At 48.0% G+C, this 19,463-nt stretch overlaps 1 protein-coding gene across 7 annotated transcripts in view; it reads right to left on the bottom strand.

Moving 5' to 3' along the window:
- The window catches only part of NCOR1 (nuclear receptor corepressor 1), a 2,268,409-nt gene that overhangs the window by 962,527 nt on the left and 1,286,419 nt on the right, over nucleotides 1-19,463 (bottom strand). For all 7 annotated transcript variants that reach the window (XM_069615218.1, XM_069615220.1, XM_069615222.1 and 4 more), the window contains 2 exons: nucleotides 10,049-10,220; nucleotides 1,228-1,368 (listed from right to left, as the gene is read on the bottom strand). In XM_069615218.1, the coding sequence (XP_069471319.1) occupies nucleotides 1,228-1,368; nucleotides 10,049-10,220 (313 nt within the window). The remainder of the gene's footprint in view (nucleotides 1-1,227; nucleotides 1,369-10,048; nucleotides 10,221-19,463) is intronic.

Genomic DNA, 19,463 nt, shown 5'->3' with positions numbered 1-19,463 from the left:
CTATGGCATCCTTTTTTGCTCCTTTGTAGGCATACTTCTGGAGGGCCTAAGGATGAGTGGATTGGAGGAATCCGCAATCCTCTATCGTGATCCTCCCTAAGGCCAAACCGAATAATACAAGCTGTTCCTGACACTGACATTTGCCTGATGCAATCCGAGCAGGACTTGGAGCCCGAGGCTTTCAGTGTATGAAGCATAATGCAAATTAGCTAATGCAAGCAAGTGGTGTTCGAGATAGCGGACGGACTGAGCGCGCGAGAAAAGGCACAGAGGTCATGGAGAACAGCCAGATTCATACATATATTGGCCCAGACATCACGTCTGGAGTCGGGTTATGCAATGATGTCGATTAAAGCAGGTCAGAAGGGCTTGGTGGCTGAAAAGGTTTCCCAAGACGTCTTGCACTGCAATAGATATATCTAAGAGGAGGACACTGGGTGGAAGGAATCCATTAGAAAAAAAATCTGAGGAAAGGGTGACTAACGGAGCATGGTAGGTAGCAGCATCATGTCCGTTTATTTTACAGCAAAGAATTAGGCTACGCCCAAAATAAATCTTGAATTTGAGGTATAATACTTGCAAACAGTAGATGGCAGACTAAGCAAAACATATGAATCTAAAATAGATTCCAAGCTGCAGAAATAAACCCTCATTGTTGATCTAGTGAGGTACTCATTTCAGTCAGCATTTTTATAAAAACTGATATACGCTTCAACAAAGAAATACATTTAACCCTGTTACAAAGCAGCATGAATTGACCTCACAAGTGAAGTTTGGCTATTGCTGCAGTGTAGCAGGTGCTTATAGGAGGATTGTACTTTTAGGGCTCAGAGCAAGCACCATGTACTTATTACACTCAAGGGATTAGGTTGGGGTATAACCGTAGTTTTGGTGCACTTTAGCCTTTTATGTATTGTGTTGGTTAGCTGCAACGTCAGCACTGAGAGGAATTCCCCCTATCCTCTGCTTCCAATGTCTACAACTGTTAAACTAGTGCTGGCAATTTGCGCTTACCTTAAAGAAATCAATTCTCTTATGTCATACAGTTGATTACAAAATCTATATGTAAAGTTTGTGGTTTAATTTGCTTGTACAACGTTTACAATTCCGGCGAATCACCAGCCAAATAATTGCAACAACACATTAAACAAGTGCCACTTTTAACACACAAAAAGACTTTCTCTTCGTGCACTGCACATTTCAGAATTGTACTTAAATATTCTATACCTTCCATAGGTGCAGACACAGTGTTCTCTCTCACAGACATGCCATGCTTTATATTCCCTTCCATAGCTTCATAGCTTCTCTTCAAACTCATTTCATGAGCAGTCCGAGGACTCCTGGTTCCTTCCCTCGCATTCTTGATAGCTGTTCAGTGGTGCAAAAACAAAGTATATAGATTAGCAAAGGAAATTGTGTCCAACCATAACATACAAAGTAAACAGCATTCATGACAGATAAAATTTAGTTTGGGGTCCATGATCACACCAAACAGTAATGAACAAATCACTCACATTTTTTGAATCTGGTCTGGTGGACAGATGTTAGGCAGCTACACTAGTTATAGTGAACAGGGGGCTGAGAGAGGTTAGACAAAACACAACCAAGGTAGCAATGGAGAGTAGTCAATGCTTATTCTCAAGAGTGTGTGATTGGTGTCAAGGGCCTTCAATGATTCCAGATGGTAGGGCACTGTAGTATTCTGCATGTGCTAGCCATGCAGGCAGGATCCTACAGCCACACAATAATTCAATTTAGAAAGTAAGAACAAAGTTACTTACCTTTAACTGTTGTTCTCCAGCATGGGTCTGGCATGATTAACATGCTCATGAATATTCCCCGTCTGGCTGGGAATCCTTGGTGAAGAAAAAAAATCAGTTTCATTTCTGAACTGTCTTTCTCCTAACAACCAATCGCTGAGCTCTGGGTCATACTGCCCCCAGCAAATGACTGCCCTCTACCCAAGCCCCCCCTCTGACAGCCATCTTCAGATTTGGTAGCACGTAAAGTGGCAGTAGGACCAAGATAAGAGCCACAGAGGGGCAGGCAGGAGGGTTCGCTTGTGAATCCATGCCAGACCCCTTCTGTAAAACAAAAGTTACAGGTAAGTAACTTGTTCCATCTCCAGCATAGGGTCTGGCATGGATTCACATGCTCATGAATAAAGAATACATAGCAGTACACACATGCACAACCACGGGAGGTGGCAAAGGCACGACATGAGCATCGTTTACCTCACCAGGCTCACCTTCAAGCGAACAGGCTGCGCAGCACTGCTTGGTCGACTCTGGTCTCCTCCCTGGAATCCCTGTTGACGCAGTAGAATCTCGTGAAGGTGTGCATTAACCACCACGTAGCAGCCCTGCAGATGTCCAGCAGGGGCACAACAGACAGGAACGCCATAGTTGCAGCGATAGCTCAGGTTGAATGGGTTATTGGACGGCCAGCCAATGGTTGGTTAGCCAACCGGTGACAATGGGCGATTCAGCCGGGGAGCCACCTGGAGATGGAAGCCTTGCAGAGGGCCTACCCATGGTTCACAGGGCCAAAGGTCACGAAAGGTTGCAACGTTTTCTGGAAACGCTTTGTGCGGTGCACATAGAACTTCAACGCTCTAGCCACATCTAGTAAGTGCAAAGTCTGCTCAGCCGGCGACTAAGGCGTCGGGAAGAATACAGGCACCACCAAGGGCACATTTAGATGAAAGTCCGACGGCACCTTGGGCATGAAAGAGGGGTGCGTGCGTAGCACTACCCTCGTCTCGTGGAATATCAAGTAAGGTGGTTTACATGACAGGGCATGGATCTCTCCCAGTCGTCGTGCGGAGGTGATGGCCACAAGAAAGCTACAAGAAAGCTGTTTTCCATGACAAAAACTTCAGTGGCGCCGAATGCATAGGCTCAAACCGAGGACCCATGAGCTTAGTCACCACCACACTGAGTTCCCACGCTGGGGCTGGAGCCTTCACCGGTGGGAATGAACGGAACAGTACTTTGACGAACTCCTTAATCCGACGGTGTGACCATAGCAAGGAAATAGCTGCCAGATGAAACTTAGAGGCATGGGCCAGTCCAGCCTTAGCCAACGACAGCAAATACAGCAGTACCTGCGGAGCCGTGACTCGTAGAGGATCGATCTTCTGTAGACGATGCTCTGGCCTTGGCAATCACTTCCTTGTAGTCTGCTGGGAGATCGTAGCCCCCGAATTATAATGCTGCAGAAGCTAGGCCTGCAGGTTCAGCGATCCTGGGGCAGGGTGCAGAATTGCGCCTCATTCCCTGGCGAGAAGATCTGTGACCACCGGAAGCCTGACGGGAGGGGCCGCTGACATGTCGAGAAGGTCCGGGCACCATATCTGTCTCAGCCACGCCAGTGCGAGGAGGATCATCCTGCACCGGGTCCATCTGAGTTGACTGACTAGTCAAAGAAGCAACGGCAACGGAGGGAACGCATAACAGGCTGTCCCAAGGAAATGAGAATGCGTCCCCCATGCTCCCCGCCTGGGGAAACCTGCTGGTGAACCTCCGGCACTTGGTGTTCGTCGCTGTCGCAAATAGATCGATGTGGGGATTGCCCCATCTGCGGAACAGGTGATTCACTTGGTCCTGCCGAGGTTCCCACTCGTGGCAAGAGTGCAGCTCCTTTCCGAGAGAGTCGGCGATGGTGTTCTTCACTCCTGCCAGATAAAATGGTATGAGGAACATCCCCTGGGCGACGGCCTCTTTGGAGAGCGCCGGGGACCTGGTGCCCCCCTGCTCCCTGAGGTGGTGTTGTCCATGAAGACCAGCACCACCTTGACCTTGAGGGACGGAAGGAAGGACTTGAGGTTCCAAAACACTTCCCACAGCTCCAACACGTTGCTGTGCAAAGTCTTCTCCTCCGGTAGCCACAGGCCTCTTGCGTGAAGGCTTCCGGTGGGAGCTCCCCATCCTTCCAGGGAGGTGCCCGTCGTAACCATCTCCTGGTAAGGTGGGGTCTGGAAATCCACACCTCCAGACAGATCTACGCGAACTCCCCACCACTGTATCACTCAACAGAAACTCTTGTTGAGTGTGATCTTGTCCTCGAAGCTTCCTGACACTTGTATCCAACGGGCGTCAAGGAACTCCTGTAGTGGACGCATCCGCAGCCTGCACAGTCGAATGAGGTATTTGCATGACAACATCATGCCGAGCAGCGACTTGATGGGCCTCACCCTTGTAATCTTCAGGGGCAACAGCCGTTGTACCTTGCCCAAGATGGCCGCTATCCTCTCCTCCGACGGAGACGCCAGGCACAACGCTGTGTTCAGTTGGGCTCCCATAAACAGTGTGTCCTGTGATGGAATCAAGGAAGACTTTGCATAGTTTATCGAGAACCCCGGATCCGTCAGGAGCCGGACGGTCCTTGCCGTATGCTCGATGGCGATGTCCTCTGAGCTTGCCCGAATGAGCCAGTCGTCAATATAAGGGTATACGTGGATCCCTCGTAAACGCAGCTGCGCAGCCACCGACGGCAGGTACTTGGTGAAAACCCTTAGCGCCGACATCAATCCAAAGGGCAGGGCCTTGAACTGGTAATGTTGCCCTTGAACCACAAAGCGAAGAAACGTGCGATGCCCCTTGTGGATGGGGATGTGAAAGGAAGCATCCTCCAAGTACAGCGACGACAGGAAATCCCCCCTCTTCTAGCTGTCCTAGAACGTGCTGAACAGTCACCATCCAGAACTTTTGGGACCTGATGTACTTGGTTCAGACGACAAGGAAGTAGAGAGTAAACTCCGGAGCCCCAGAGCCTCTTTGGGACGAGCTCTATCGTGCCCTTAGCATGGCCCGCACCTCCAGCAACAGCTGAAGGACGTGGCATTCGCTGACACTTTAGTTGAAATTCCAGGGTGTGTCCGTGGGCGAGAACGTCAAGCAGCCGGCCTCCCACCAGGGTGCATGGGTAGGGGCCCAACGGCACAGCTGGTTCGGTCCTGTGTTGATGTCGAAGCGCCGCCTTGGGTGCCATGGCGATGACGTCATCCTCTAGATTTGGCCCGGCCCCTGTAGGTCTAATGGGCTGACGAGCGAGAGGGTTGACGGTAGGACGAAGCACCTCCACCGAATCCTTTGGAAGAACCTTGGAATTATCCCCCGGCAGTCCGAAAGGACGGCCGTCATTGTTGAAGTGTACCCAAGGCACGAGCCGTCTCGGTGTTTGGCTTGATGGCCTGAAGGGACTCGTCCACGGTCTCCCCGAACAAATTGTCCCTGTCGAAGGGTATGTCCAACACCTTTGACTAAACATCCTGGTGAAAATTAGTGGTCCTCAGCTAGCCCAGCCGACGAAGGCAAACACTGTTGCCCATTTGGCAGAACCCCGTGTCGGCAATGTCCGTGGCCACTGTAATGGTGTGGTCCAACGCCACCTCGCCTTCCCTTAGAAAAATCGCAAAACGCAGTAAAAGCTCAAGAGCTATATAGCACGAGGACTCCCAACACTTGAACGTGTGGTAAAAATCTGAAGAGGGCTGCCAGAGGAGGGGCTTGGGTAGAGGCAGTATGACTCAGGCCAGTGATTGGTTCTTAGGAGAAAGAAAATTCAGAAATGAAACTGACTTTACCGAGAATTCCCAGCCTGACGACGGGGAACATTCATGAGCATATGAATCCATGGCAGACCCCATGCTGGAGAAGACTGCTGTTACCTTCAACACAATCAGAAAGCCGTTTAGACTGAACCGAGAGAGGACATGGCTAGGAGACCTCTTCTCAAGCTACGAGGGACTATCGTGCACTGTTAACCTTCACCGAAGCTCCCTGGAAGTCAGAGCCTCGACAGGCTGCCGACCGGAGACAGGGATCGCGGAGGAGAACGAAGAGAAGCACCGGACATTCCGTCCACTGTTGTCGACCAGGGTTTGCAGGTTTGCTATAAGCGCACAAGGCCCATCGAAGCCGTGTTGCCCACAACCAGGGACCGCTTGACACTGTGCCGCCGCCGACTGGGGCCGCAACGCTCCACATGATTAAGATACTTTGAATCCAAGGACGCTCTTGCCCGCACTGTCGACCGGTGGGTTTCCCGCCACCCGAAGACCGCAGAGACGCCAGACAACTCGACGCCCTTGCTGGGCCAAAGTTCTTCACAGACTCTTTGTGGTAACTAACTATCGACGCTGAGGTGCCCCGCTCGCCTCATCTTCGCAGGACGTCCACGACAGATCATCGTCATGCACCGCCAGGACCGAAGCCGCTGCCTCGACGCCTTTCTCCAATTCTTCGGAGGGATCTCGACGATCCATGGCTCCTGTCTTAAAGGGAGCGGCTCAAGAAGCATCTGTCGACGACCTGATGTCGAACTTTGCTATTCCAGGTACATTGGTATGGTAGAACTATTTTTGAAGGAAATAAGACTTATAGAAACTATATATGGACTGGGCTTACATTATATCTTTATTTACAGGTTGCCCAGATGAGGATGTGCCTGGTGGTAGGGGCCCAGTATTCTGCCTATTGTTCTAACCAACTGCTTTCCTCCCATGTCTATTGTTGGTTTCCTTTATTAATTAATTTGTGTGACATCTGACTAAAGTACAGTTGATGCACTTTAATGAAATCTGATAGTAATTGTGGTACCACATAGAACTGTGTATCTATTTGCCATTGTAGATTAACTGAGCATAATGCGAGTGATTGCGATTGTGTATGTAACCTTGAACCTTAATTATATAAAGACTGTTTTCACTAATACAGTGTGTGGGCATTCCTCTGTGGGTGCTTGTGGACTACACTGTACTTAAGAACCAGCCTGCATCACCTCCTGAGAGCTAGGCCTTGATTGCTCGCCCACGTTTTACCAAACGGAGAATCTTGGCTGGGTTCTCTGTGCCTCTCCCCTGCCATATAGAGAGCAGGAGTACAGACAGCCCCTCCATGCAATCATCATTTTTTCCAATAGATCAGATACATGCTATAGACAATGTCCTAGTACATGTTCAGCTGGATTCCAATAGAGATTTACAAGCACCAATGCCCACTTCTCTTCAAAAGACTTGACGCATGTTAGGCAAGAATTGATGTAGTAAGCCTGTGGGAAACTACACAACCATTGTCCTCTTAGTATTAGATAACCCACCTATTCGTATGGGTCTATACTATTCAAGTTGGTTGTGTGACTGAGCAGCCAGACTTATCTCAAGAGGGGTAAATGTTAGCTGGAGAGCTGTAGCAATGAAATACACAAATACAAGTAACACTTACACTCAAGGTTTGTAGTTAAAATAATTATTTATTTAATGGCTATTTTTATTTAAGCATTCTTTAAAAAAGGGCAATATGCAACAATCAAAATACACTTCAAAATACTTTCCAGAATCAATAACAAGTCAGTAGATACTCTTTAGAGAGATGTCCTACACACTTCATACACCCTAAAGTGACTTAACTAACTAGGGCAGTAATGGCATTTATAAATCACTTGTACACTTTGGTAGATTCTGAGGTTGACAGAAGGGAAAGGTTAGAGGAAGGAAAAAGGTTAAACAGGTTCTCAGAGCATATGAACACTTTAAATCTTCCAATGAAGTCTAGATAAAAACCTTTCCCAGCAATATTAGTTTAAAACCAATGCATCACCTATGAGGGACAGTAAGAATCAAAGTCAATGGAATGGAAGTGTCTGCAGGGAGACAGGACAGCCAAAGTCAATTAGAGCAAAGTCTATGGAGCTGTGGCACTTCTTAGATAGTAAAGGTCTTGCACAAAGTTAGAGTTTGAGCAAAGAAAAATCACTGTAGGGTCACAAGCTGTTACACTTGTGAAAGTTAGAGCTGAAATCAACTCTAGAAAAGCAGCTACTGCAAGTCAACTGAGAAGAGCAAGCTACAGACAATGAGTTAAGTACCCCAAGTCAGAACAGTATCTTTGGTTAGAAGAAGAGGATCCAGCTCGCTTCTGTCTGGTTGCAGCGATGCAGATGCTGTGTTCCTGGCCTCAGTCGTGGCGACAAGAGCGAGTGTGTCTTGGACTACGGCGTCAGCTATGCGATGGTCGGCGGCAGCTATGTGCTCTTTTAAGATCAGCGTCACTTCAAGGTTTCAGCGCTCGGTAAACAGCACCAGCATGGATCTTGGACACCGGTTGGGCTTCCTTCACTCCTTGAGTCCTGCACTCTGGTGAGGTGACAAGCTCTGGTCGTCCTGCTTCTGGAGTGTCCTGGAGCTTTTGGCCGGCTTACAGACTTGCACTAGACTTTTAATTTTTCGGCCCCTGGCACTTGGTTCCTGCAGCAGTAAAGAAGTACAACCAGTCGCGGAAGGTCTTCCAGCAAAGTTAGTGTCAGAGATACTTGGTCCCACTAACCCAAAGGAAGAGTTGTCCCTTCCAGAGCTTCTCTTGTGATCAGACAAAAAAGTTTCAGCACAGCAGCAGGGCTTTACAGGGCAGTTCAACCGTCCAGGAGGATGCAGCAAGCTTCTTTCACGGTTTCTTCATCAGGTTGTTTTTCCCAGTGGTCGCCACCCTCTTCAGTCCAAGAAGCCTCGCCTTTTAAGCAAGTTTCTCCTATTCATGCACAGCCTAGCTGTCACTCACACAGCAGGGGGGGGGGTTGTCTTGCAAGGACAGAGCCAGCCATCCAGCCAATCAGGACTGGGTGCATTCAGGTTTTCATGGAGACAAAGGACTGGGGAGTTTCAGGCACCTCCATCCCTTCCTGCCCTTGCAGACATACTACAACCAGAGGCGGGTTTCAGTACTGAAGCACGCCAAAGGCAAAACGAACAAAGGGCTTAAACCTGGTTTGGCGCGCAGAGCAAAACCCAAGAAAGACCTCACAAAAAAGAAATGGCGAAAAAAGGCCGGGCCATTTTGACAAAATGGCTGCCCATGGGTGCTGTAGTACAGCTGAGGATTCAGCCTGCGGTAGAAAAGCACAACGGTAGGAAAGTTAAACCTCTGCCATCAGCCATTTAAAGTGGTGAGGGTGACATAAAAATGTTACATAGAAGATGGTGTGTGGTGGACCCAAGAGAAAAGGTAAGTAAAGTCAATTTCCCTATACTATTTTTGGGAACAGCAGTTCACACAGGGAAAGGTATTTAAACCTTATGAGAAATCGAAAAGATTTCTCCGACACTGCACTTAAGGTGCTGTGTGTCACCATACAAAAAGCAGATGCCTATGGAGTTTGTCAGACTCCAAAAATAGTGGAAACATATAATCCAAATCATTTCAAAAGACATGAGAGAGTGAGAAAAAGGTCTCCGACTCACTTCAGGTTAAAAATGAACAAGTCCTTAAGTCCAGCACAAGTGCTGGGAGTCTCTAAGGTTGAAGGGAATTAGCACAGAAATGAGAATTCTCCCTAACACTTCCCAGCCGTGGTATTCACCTAGGAACCCTCGCAAACCGGGCACTTACTGAAACCTGTCACGACCGACATGCGCTGAGGAGAGGGGGCAAGGCACCGGAGTACGGTGTAAAGTACCAACCTAAGATTGGAAAATAGGAAAGATTAGTTTAGTATATAGGATAGGGTTCCGGGATACCTGATACGTGTGGAATTACAGAAGCAAAACAGATCAACCACTGCGTGGAATTACAAAAGCAGAAAAGCTGAAACAGCGTTGGTGAAGCAGGTCCGCTCCCATCGACGGAGAAAAGAGGACTTTGGTGGGGCACCGGTGGGCAGAGTCAAGGAAGCGCATGCTCCTGCGGCCTCGTGCGCATCTAAATTTAAAAGGTAAGACCATTTTTTTCAGTTGAAAAAGGTTGCGTTCCCGTCCCTAGCGAGGGACACCCATACAGTATGGAGGAAAGGGGATGGGACATAGGAGTAATATGTGTTATATGTAGTTCTTGATTACATCACTTGTGATTTTGCTATGCTTAGCCTAACAAATAATTGGATTTTTATATACTTACTGACTAACTTGAATTATTGGTGGTGTTCTTCTTGGACATATTGTAGCCCTCGACTAGTCAGGACAGTTTTAAAAATAAAAGTAAAAACACTGATGTTCCCATAGGAATCTATGGAGGGAAAGGTGCTTCAATGATTAAACACACACACACAAACTTACTGTCATAGGACATGATGAGACCACTCTTGCCTTCATAAATAACCTGCCCTTTGGCCACAGCCTCTTCTCTGCCCTTCTCAGGGCTGCTCAGTTCTTCGGTGGCAAGTCTGGTTATTGTACCCTTCAGTAAAGTGTCTGCAGCGATTCCAGTCTGGGAAAGTGCTGGTGTGCCCTAAGATCAGATCATAAGAGGGGAGAACTGAGTAATTGAAACGCTTCAACGCATTCATTACAATCATGAACAAGGGGTAAGAGGAAATTGTACCCTAGCCCAAGTTATATATACAATTCATCAAATTAGTAAATCGCATGCATGACCGCTATTAAAATGTCTGTCATTCACACTCACAGTGCTGTTCCTGACCTCCAGGGTTCAGAATGGGAAAAGCTATATATTCAAACACCCAACAACAGTGGACCCTGCAAACTGTAAAATGCCCTCATGCAACACAGTTTAGCGACTTTAAAAGCATAACCTACATATCCAAATCATATCTCGTTATTCCAATTGTCTTAATTTAAATAAAGGATATAACTTGGTTCTCAAACTAAAAATGGCAAATTGCTAATAAATTAAAAGCACTAAAAATAATACAAACTTTAGATTCAATGGATTACAAACTTAACTTGAAGATCATCACAGTATGGAAACAGTATCAATGCAAATGCATCGAAATAAAACGTACCTCCATCTTCAATCGTGCATTAGTTTCAGTCTCATGCTATGTACAAAGCACTGCTTAGTAGTTGTAGAATGAAGGCTTTTTACCAAACAAAGGTACATGCTTAGAAGAGTGTTCTTATGCCACTATCCCTGTACAGACTTTCAAGATTGTTCCTTCAAAACAATGCATGCATGTTAGTTAAGATTTTCATCTTTATGATAAATCTTCCTGGCCTGTGTCAAACCCCAGAACGTTTTGTTTAGACTTGCTAATTCGTTTACCTTGTCCCTAGGTGAGTGGGCATCTTTTTGCCCCCTCACCTACTCTTTTTATGGGTGACCTTTTTATGTCTCTCCATAATGTGCGATTGAAGTTCTAGTTTCCTACAACTTTGGACTGACTGTAATATACTATAGCAGCACATAGCATTTTAAATGCAGTGGCTTCCTTTTAAATCTCTTATTATTTCTTAGGTGAACTACTGTTCCCAAGAAATAAAGTGGGATTCACATCCCTTTAACATCGACTTAAGTGAGCCAGCACACCCCCCACCTTATGTGGAGTGTTGTGGGAGATACAATGTATCCCCTTTTGCGACTTACCTGGTAACATTTTTGCAACAACTGCAAGTTTACTTGAATGGCTGGAGCAGTGGTTTTACCTTAGTGGCGTTTTAGTCTTATTACTCACAGGCTGTTAAATCAGCCTCAGTAATACACGGAAGGACCACCTTTCTGCTAGAATGGTGGGCTCCTTTTTCACCATTTCTCGTTTGCTTGTTGTTTCGGAGGTCTTCTTCTGCCATTGTATTGTATTGTATGAATATTTATAGAGCACAGACAAAGACTAGAAAGGCGTCAAGGAGCAGACGAGGAAAGATCCAAAAGCAGGTTTAGAACAGATGAGATTTTAAGACCCTTTGGAAATGAAGATACCCTGTAATGTTACAGAGGTGAGGTGGCAGAGCATTCCAAAGCGTAGGTGCTAGCACAGTGAAAGTTCTTCCTCCAGCCCTGGCACTGAAAAATCTGGGAATACACAGCAGATATTGACTGTCAGAACACAGAAGCCTACTAGGGTTGTTGGGTGTGTGCCTAGACTGTAGGAATTCTGTGACATCGTGATTGGCTGCTTCAACTCCTTTAGCCCAATCATCTCTCGCCACAGGCAAGCGCCGGCCCGAGTCAAGGCATGAAAGAAGGCACAGCTGACTGTGCCGTTATTTCCATCTGCAGCCCCAAGCAGAGCAGGAGTTCTTGTGCTGCTTCCACTGCTGCAGGAGCAGCATTTCCATTTTACAATGGCCGAATGCTAGGTAAACTGCGGGTACAATGCCCTTTTCCTACAGCCTCGCTCTGAAATCTGCATTCTGAGTATTTTCTTCACTGCTTTTAAATCTATTGCTCTGAAAGCAATATCATCGTTGATCTATCTGGGATAGCAAATGCTAGTGCCCAACTCCTTGCCTGATCACTGTTTCCCCACTGCCAGCAACGTGGTGCTCCCCTTCCAAAGACGGCTGCCCTGCATGAAGCAACCTCCCCACCCTCCATTTGTGATCAGCTGTACGCTGCAACATCGCGATTGGCTGCTTCAACTCCTTTAGCCCAATCATCTCTCGCCGGCAGGCGAGCGCCGGCCCGAGTCACGGCACGAAATAAGGCACAGCCGACGGTGCTGACCGTGCGCAGCCGGCGCAAGGCAACGGCACGCTGCCCTTCACCTACCAACACACCTCCATGCATCTCCCAACTGAGTCTATTGTGTCCAAGTTAAGTACGCGAATGCTATAAAACGGCCACAAGTCACTGTCACCTATTCCACTCTCGTACGATAAATTGGCATTCTCTTAACCCACCAGTACAGCTGAGCTAGATTACTGGCATCTATCCTGATACAACTCTATGTGACCTGGCTCACGTTAACCATTCACTGCCATAAGTATGTTGAGTACATTTCTGCTTTACATCACCCTCTGCATCATTCCAATTATAGACTGCTGACATTTGTAGGCATGAATTGCCCACGCACAAAGCCACATTAGCCTGTTGGCGATAAAGTGTTGTGCATCAGTCGCCCCCTGAATTAACTGAGTCAGCCCACCGTTGATAACTATAGCCCTAGTGGGTGGTCTATTGTTCTAATTTCGAATCAGCCTGCTGCTGATGTTTGTTAGCACCAGTTACCCCCTCATTAAGTTAGCCTGATGACAATTGTTGTGCTTTAGTTGCCCACTATATTAACTTTGGACTAGCCTATTGCTGCTATATTACTATGTTATTTGAACACTGTATTAATTTCTGCTAATAACTGTTTCCGAGTATGAGCCACACCTGCGTTAAATTAGCATGCAGATAATTGTTGTGCTTTAATTGCCCAGTGTATTAACTTTGAATTAGCCCATTGCTGATAAGCTGCTGCCTTAATTGAACATTGTATTAACCTCTACACTGTATACATTTCGAACCAGCCTGCTGCAGATGTATGTTAACACTAGCTACCCCGCATTAAGTTAGCCTGATGACAATTGTCGTGCGTTAGTCGCCCACCATATTAACTCTGAATTAGGAAAAACTCAGGTTGGCAAAGAAGGACCGCGGGGTTCAGCGCAAAGACCTATTTTATTTTAAGTGGTGTGAGAAGCGCTGCAGGTGAATGCAAGGGTGGAGACTTGCCAAGTATTCCACCAGGTAAGTAAAGCAGAAAGGGATTGTTTTGCAACCACACTGCGCACAAACACAAAACGGAGTACAGTTGGTATGATATTTAATCAGCACTGAAGTAGCCTGACACGTGTTACGAGCGACTTGCTCTTCTACTGAGGCTACACATTTTTGTACATGCAAAATAAGAAAGTACAAGAAAATTATGCATGGTACATGTGAGAGACCCAAACACCAAAGCAACATAAAAGGGTGGTCAAAAAAACAATTCAGGGTAGTCATTCACGGCAATGATTGCAGACAAAATTGTGCAAATTGAATGCATGATGCCAAAAAATAACAGAATTTTAAAGCAAAAGAAAACATTTTTTATATCCAACCCATATGGTAGAAATAAATCCAATTCAGTCATTGCCAGATGGGGATAGGGAGAAAGAAGGGGTAGAGAAACAAAAAATTAAAGAGAAATGCGTTAGCATTTGTGAGCAATGTTGGCCATACAGTCAGTTAGTGTCGTTCAAAATACGTAGTGGTGTACCTGCGGTAAAGGTTTTCTTTATTTTGAGTACTAGAAAGAAGGTGTTAGAAGGAACAGTACTAGTTAAAAAACCAGCCTTGTGAATGCTAATTAAATATAGTGGACAAATATGTCCAGGCTAGCACTTACCCATAGGTATGGTAAGCGAATGTGGAAATGAAATCGTTGGCTCCACTGTAATTAGAGAGTACAGTGTATTATTGGTGGGACAAAAGTTGAATGAACAGTTGGCTACGCTGATTAGTTTGGGTATAAGTGAACAAGAAAACTACCTACATACCTGTATTGTGCAGTTGCAAGGAAAGAATATTAGAACAAGTTATTCTCTTACCTGGTAACGTTCTTTCGATGGGATGGTCCGACGATGTATTCCATATCTTTGACAGTAATCACCACAGCTGTGTTGCTTCAGAACATTTTCGGCGTCTGCGTCCTGCGTCGATGACGTCGATGCGCCGTCCCCCAATGACCTCCTCCGACAGCCAATGTCACCCGATGTGATAAGTAGGACGCACGACGCCCGTAGCCTCAGTTGTAGTTTTTTCCCCCAGAACGTGTGAAACCAGTCTTCTGCCAGTCAGACACACAAGGCCTTGCGGAAACGTAAGCTGCAATTGCATAAGAAATTCTGCAGCGGGGAAGGTAGGGAGGGAGCGATATGGAATACATCGGACCATCCCATTGAAAGAACATTACCAGGTAAGAGAGTAACTTGTTCTTCGAGGGGATTGGGTCCTCCGACGTATTCCATATCTTTGACAGACTCCCAAAGCAGTACAAAGCAAGGAGGTGGGAAAAGAATTTAGAACACTAATTTAACAAGCCCAATCAAATTGCGGAATAAAGGACTGCCTTGCCAAAGGCCAGATCCTGTCCTCGGATGGAATCGAGGGAGTAGTGACGTACAAAAGTATGTACTGAAGCCCAGGTGGCTGCATCACAGATGTTACGAATAGGAACACCCCTCTGTAGGGCAGTAGATGCAGCCATACCCCTGGTAGAATGGGCCCGCAAGCCAGCCGGTGTGTCCTTACCCGCCAAGTGGTAACACTCGGATATAGTCAAAATAATCCAACGAGACAAAGTCTGTTTCGTCACAGCTTGTCCCAAACGCTTTTCAGCGTAACCAATGAAGAGTTGATCGTCCACTCTGACCTGGGACATGCGTGAAATATAAAAGCTCAACGCTCTCCTAGGATCAAGCATATGGAGCCTCTCCTCTTCCTTCCCAGGATACGGAGGAGGATAGAATGCCAGAACAACAACCTTCTGGCCCAAACGAAATTCCGAAACCACCTTTGGAAGAAAAGAAGAACGAACTCGAAGGACAACCCTGTCCTTATGAAACACAGTAAAGGGTGGCTTAACTGAAAGTGCCTGTAACTCACTCATTCTGCGAGCGGAAGTAACTGCAACCAAAAACACAGTTTTAAGAGTTAACAGTCTCAAAGGGCAAGAATGCAAAGGCTCAAACGGAGCACCCATAAGAAACTTAAGAATAAGGTTCAAATCCCAACCGGGCACCAGAAAAGGTGAAGGAGGGAACACATTAGCCCTTTCAAAAACTGAGAAATTAAAGGAATCTTAAAATAGGAACATTCTTCAGACGAGCACTTAAATATGGACAGCGCCGCCAGGTAACCTTTAATGGTACCCACTTGCAAGCCCCTGTGGGCCAAGGAAAGCAAAAAAGACAGAACCATGGGAATGTCACATGCAAAAGGATCCACATTCTTAACAATGCGCCAGTCGAAGAACTTACGCCAACAGCAACGGTACAGGGACTTTGTTGCCGGCTGTCTGGCCGAGAGCAACACCTCCAACACGTCTTCAGGGAGGTCCCAATCTTTATACCTCAACCATTCAGAACCAATGCGTGAAGGTTGAGGGATCTGACCTCTGGATGGAGAACCTGACCCCCTCCCGTGAGAGCAGATCGTCTTGGTAGGAAAGACGACGTGGAGGGCAGATGGACAAGTCGAGAAGGTCCGGGTACCACGTCCTCTTGGCCCACGCCGGAGCAATGAGTATCATCCTGGAACCGAACCTCCGTAACCTCTGCAGTACTTGCAGGATGACGGGGACTGGAGGAAACGCGTACAGCAGTGGGAATGACCACTCCACCACAAACGCCTCTCCTAAGGCTCCTTTTGGAGGAAATTCCAGCAAGCAGAACCTTTCGCACTTCTGGTTGACACTGGAGGCGAACAGATCCACTTGAGGGGTCCCCCAAAGGGCGAAGATCTCCAGGAGAATCTCCTGAGCTAGCTCCCACTCGTGAGAAATCGTGCTCTGCCTGCTCAGAGCGTCCGCCGTCTCGTTGTCGTCTCCGGCCAGATGAACAGCCGAGATCGAAACTTCCTGCTGGATGGCCCAGAACTCGAGCTGCATCGCCTCCCTGCACAGAGGAAGTGACCCTGCCCCCCCCCCCCTTTTTGTTGAGGGAGTGCATGGCCACCGTGTTTTTCGTTAGAATCAGGACACCCTTTCCTCGCACAGTCGGCAGAAAAGCCTTCAGGGCTAGACTGACGGCCCTCGGCTCCAACAGATTGATATGGAGTCTGGACTCCGGAGGAGACCCAATGACCGCAGACTGTCAACTCGTTGGCATGAGCTCCCCATCCCGTGAGGGATGCGTCCGTCATGATCGTCACCTCCGGCCAGGGTAGCCAAAATGGGGCCCCCTTCATCAGATTGCCTTCGACGGCCCACCACAGAAGGTCCTGGGCGACCGAGGGCGGCACCTGAACAGGGTCCGACATCCTGCCGGAAGAGTGTGACCACTGCATCTTGAGTGCCCACTGCAAAGATCTCACCCACAGACGAGCCTCTGGCACCAGAAGAATGCAGGATGCCATGAGGCCGAGCAACCTCAAGAACTCGAACGCCGGGAGCGTCTTGGCAAGTTGAAACTTGTGCACCTTCTGCTGAATGTGAAGAGCCCTCACCTGGGGAGGAAAAGCACAGCCCCAGGGATGTGTCGAGCACTGCTCCGATGTACTGGAGCCGCTGTGTTGGCATCAAATGGGACTTCTTTAAATTGAGGGAGAAGCCCAGCTTGTGAAGGGAGTGGCAGGTGACGGACAGATGATCCAGGACTTGCTCGGGAGAGCACCCCCTGATCAACCAATCGTCCAGGTAGGGCTAGATGTGAATGCCCCCTTTCCTGAGATGCGCTGCCACCACCACCATGAGCTTGGTGAAAACCCTCGGGACGGAGGTCAATACAAACGGCAGGACCCGAAACTGAAAGTGCGAGTCGCCAACCGCGAACCTCAGGTTCTTCTTGTGCTTGGGATGGATCGGCACATGGAAGTAAGCGTCCTTGAGGTCGAGAGACACCAAGCAGTCCTGAAGTTGAAGGGCCTGGAGGACTTGAGAGATAGTAACCATCTTGAACTTGTCCTTCCGGAGGAGTTTGTTCAAACCGCGCAAGTCCATGATAGGTCTCAATCCGAAGTATTTCTTCGAAATCAAAAAAGAAGGGGAATACCATCCCTTGTTCCTCTCCGCTACAGGCACCAGTTCTATGGGGCCTTTCTCCAGCAGGGCTTGAATTTCCTGCGCAAGGAGCGGATCCGCACTCTTCAAAGAGAGGTACCCAGGTGGATTGACGTGAGGCCTCTGCCGAAAGGGAAGACAGTAGCCGTGGGTTATGATCTCCAGAACCCGCACATCTGAAGTAATGGCACGCCACTCTACAAGATGCTGCGCCAGCCTTCCCCCAACCGGCGAACCATGGGACCTGGCCTCATGACTGAGTGGTAGCGGCTGCGGCGTTGTCTGAGGGCAAAGAGGCAACTGCCCGAGTGGCCTTGGCACCTCGAGTACCTTGTTTTCCACCTCTGGCACTCATACGGTGGCCTCTTTGACTGACAGCTCCTCTCGCTTTACTGAAGGACGAGTAATAGCGAAAGGAAGCTCCCCTCCATTGTTGTCCCCTAGGACGCAAAGGCGGAGGTTGTCGAACTGCAGCGCCCAACGACTTTGCTGCAGCTTTGGAGGTCTGCAACCTCTCAAGGCTCTCGTCAGCCTTGCTGCCAAAAAGATGTTCACCGTCAAAGGGCATGTTGAGGAGCCGGGACTGCACATCAGGAGCGAACCCCGACTTCGGCAACCACGCAAACCTGCGTATTACGGTGCTCGCCGTCATGGACCGGCTGACACAATCTGCCATGTCCAAACCCGACAGAACGGCCTCACACATGGCATCCTTGCCATCCTGAACCATAGCAAGGAAACCATCCCATTCGTCCCCTTCGGGAATATGTTCAGCCGCTAATGCAACACAGTTCCACAGGGGCCCCTCCGACACCACCGCCTTCAAAGGCGTCGAGGGCGCTGAACGAGTCGGCGGCGAGAGAATCGGCATCGAGCAGATCGGCGTCGACGTCAGCCGCAGCGCCGCCACCATCGGCGGCGTTTACACAGGCCCCGAAGCCAGAGCTCCGAGCGTGTCCTTCGACGACCTAGGTGCCGACAGCGTCGACGACCCCCTCGGAGGCGGAGCCTCGAGAGAGGTCGTCAACGTGCTCGATGCCACAGGCGTCGACGTCTTCCTCGAAGACTAAACAGGATTACGCGGTTCTCGAGCGCGCCGAGGACCGGGACCTGCAACGGGCATGGCGAGAACGGTTACCCTTGTCCGAGCGGGATCTCTCCCGCAAACCGTGCCGACCACCCGAGCCCGAAAGCGTGCGAGCGGTGTCTCTCGACCGACCCCACTCGGAGGCGCGGACGGACCGGTGCCCTGCGATTCGAGAATCGCCAACATCTTCTTTCAGAACAAAAATAAATACACTTCAACATGTAGGAACCAGGTAATAAGGTGGTTAAAGCAACATGAGCACAAATTGAAGATAGCATTAATACTTATCCTTTACCCTTGCCAGCATCTTGGTACTTTTTTTAAACATCCTAGTTGTTCCTTCCTTTTGCTTTTCCCTCACACAGAGTGACCTGAATCTCATGGCCCTAGAAGAAGGCTCTCATCTCAGTAGCCGAAACGTCTGCAGCATCAATGCCCACACCTCCCTGGGCTGACAACTAAGTCTGCACTTACATTTCTATCATCATATTTTGACGTAGACCAAATACGAGGTCATATTCTAGCCGGGCTCAGGAGACCCTTGATCTAATTCTCCAATTCACTAAATCAGTGACTACTCTGTGTTAATTCAATTTGTTCTCACAAGATTCTGATTACCGTATGAGTTGTTCCTTTTTGCATGTGCGTCCATTCAATTTGTGCTCATGTTGCTTTAACCACCTTATTACCTGGTTCCTACATGCTAAAGTGTATTTATTTTTGTTCTGAAAAAAGCATATTGCTGTTCCTTTGCACAACTTTGTACTGCATTGATTACCTTTATAAAAAAAGTCAAAACAGTTAGTGTATCAGCTAAATAATAAAAAGCTTGTCTTTGCCTGCAACTCACTTACTCTGCGGGCTGATGTCAATGAAATTAGAAGTATAGTTTTTAACGTAAGAAGCCTTAACGGACAAGAATGTAAAGGCTCAAATGGTGCACATGTCAGAAATGTAAGTA

The sequence above is a fragment of the Ambystoma mexicanum genome, chromosome 9, assembly GCF_040938575.1.
Source record: "Ambystoma mexicanum isolate Mex_15411 chromosome 9, UKY_AmexF1_1, whole genome shotgun sequence".
Taxonomy (NCBI): Eukaryota; Metazoa; Chordata; class Amphibia; order Caudata; family Ambystomatidae; genus Ambystoma; species Ambystoma mexicanum.
This window is presented reverse-complemented; position numbering and strand designations above follow the sequence as displayed.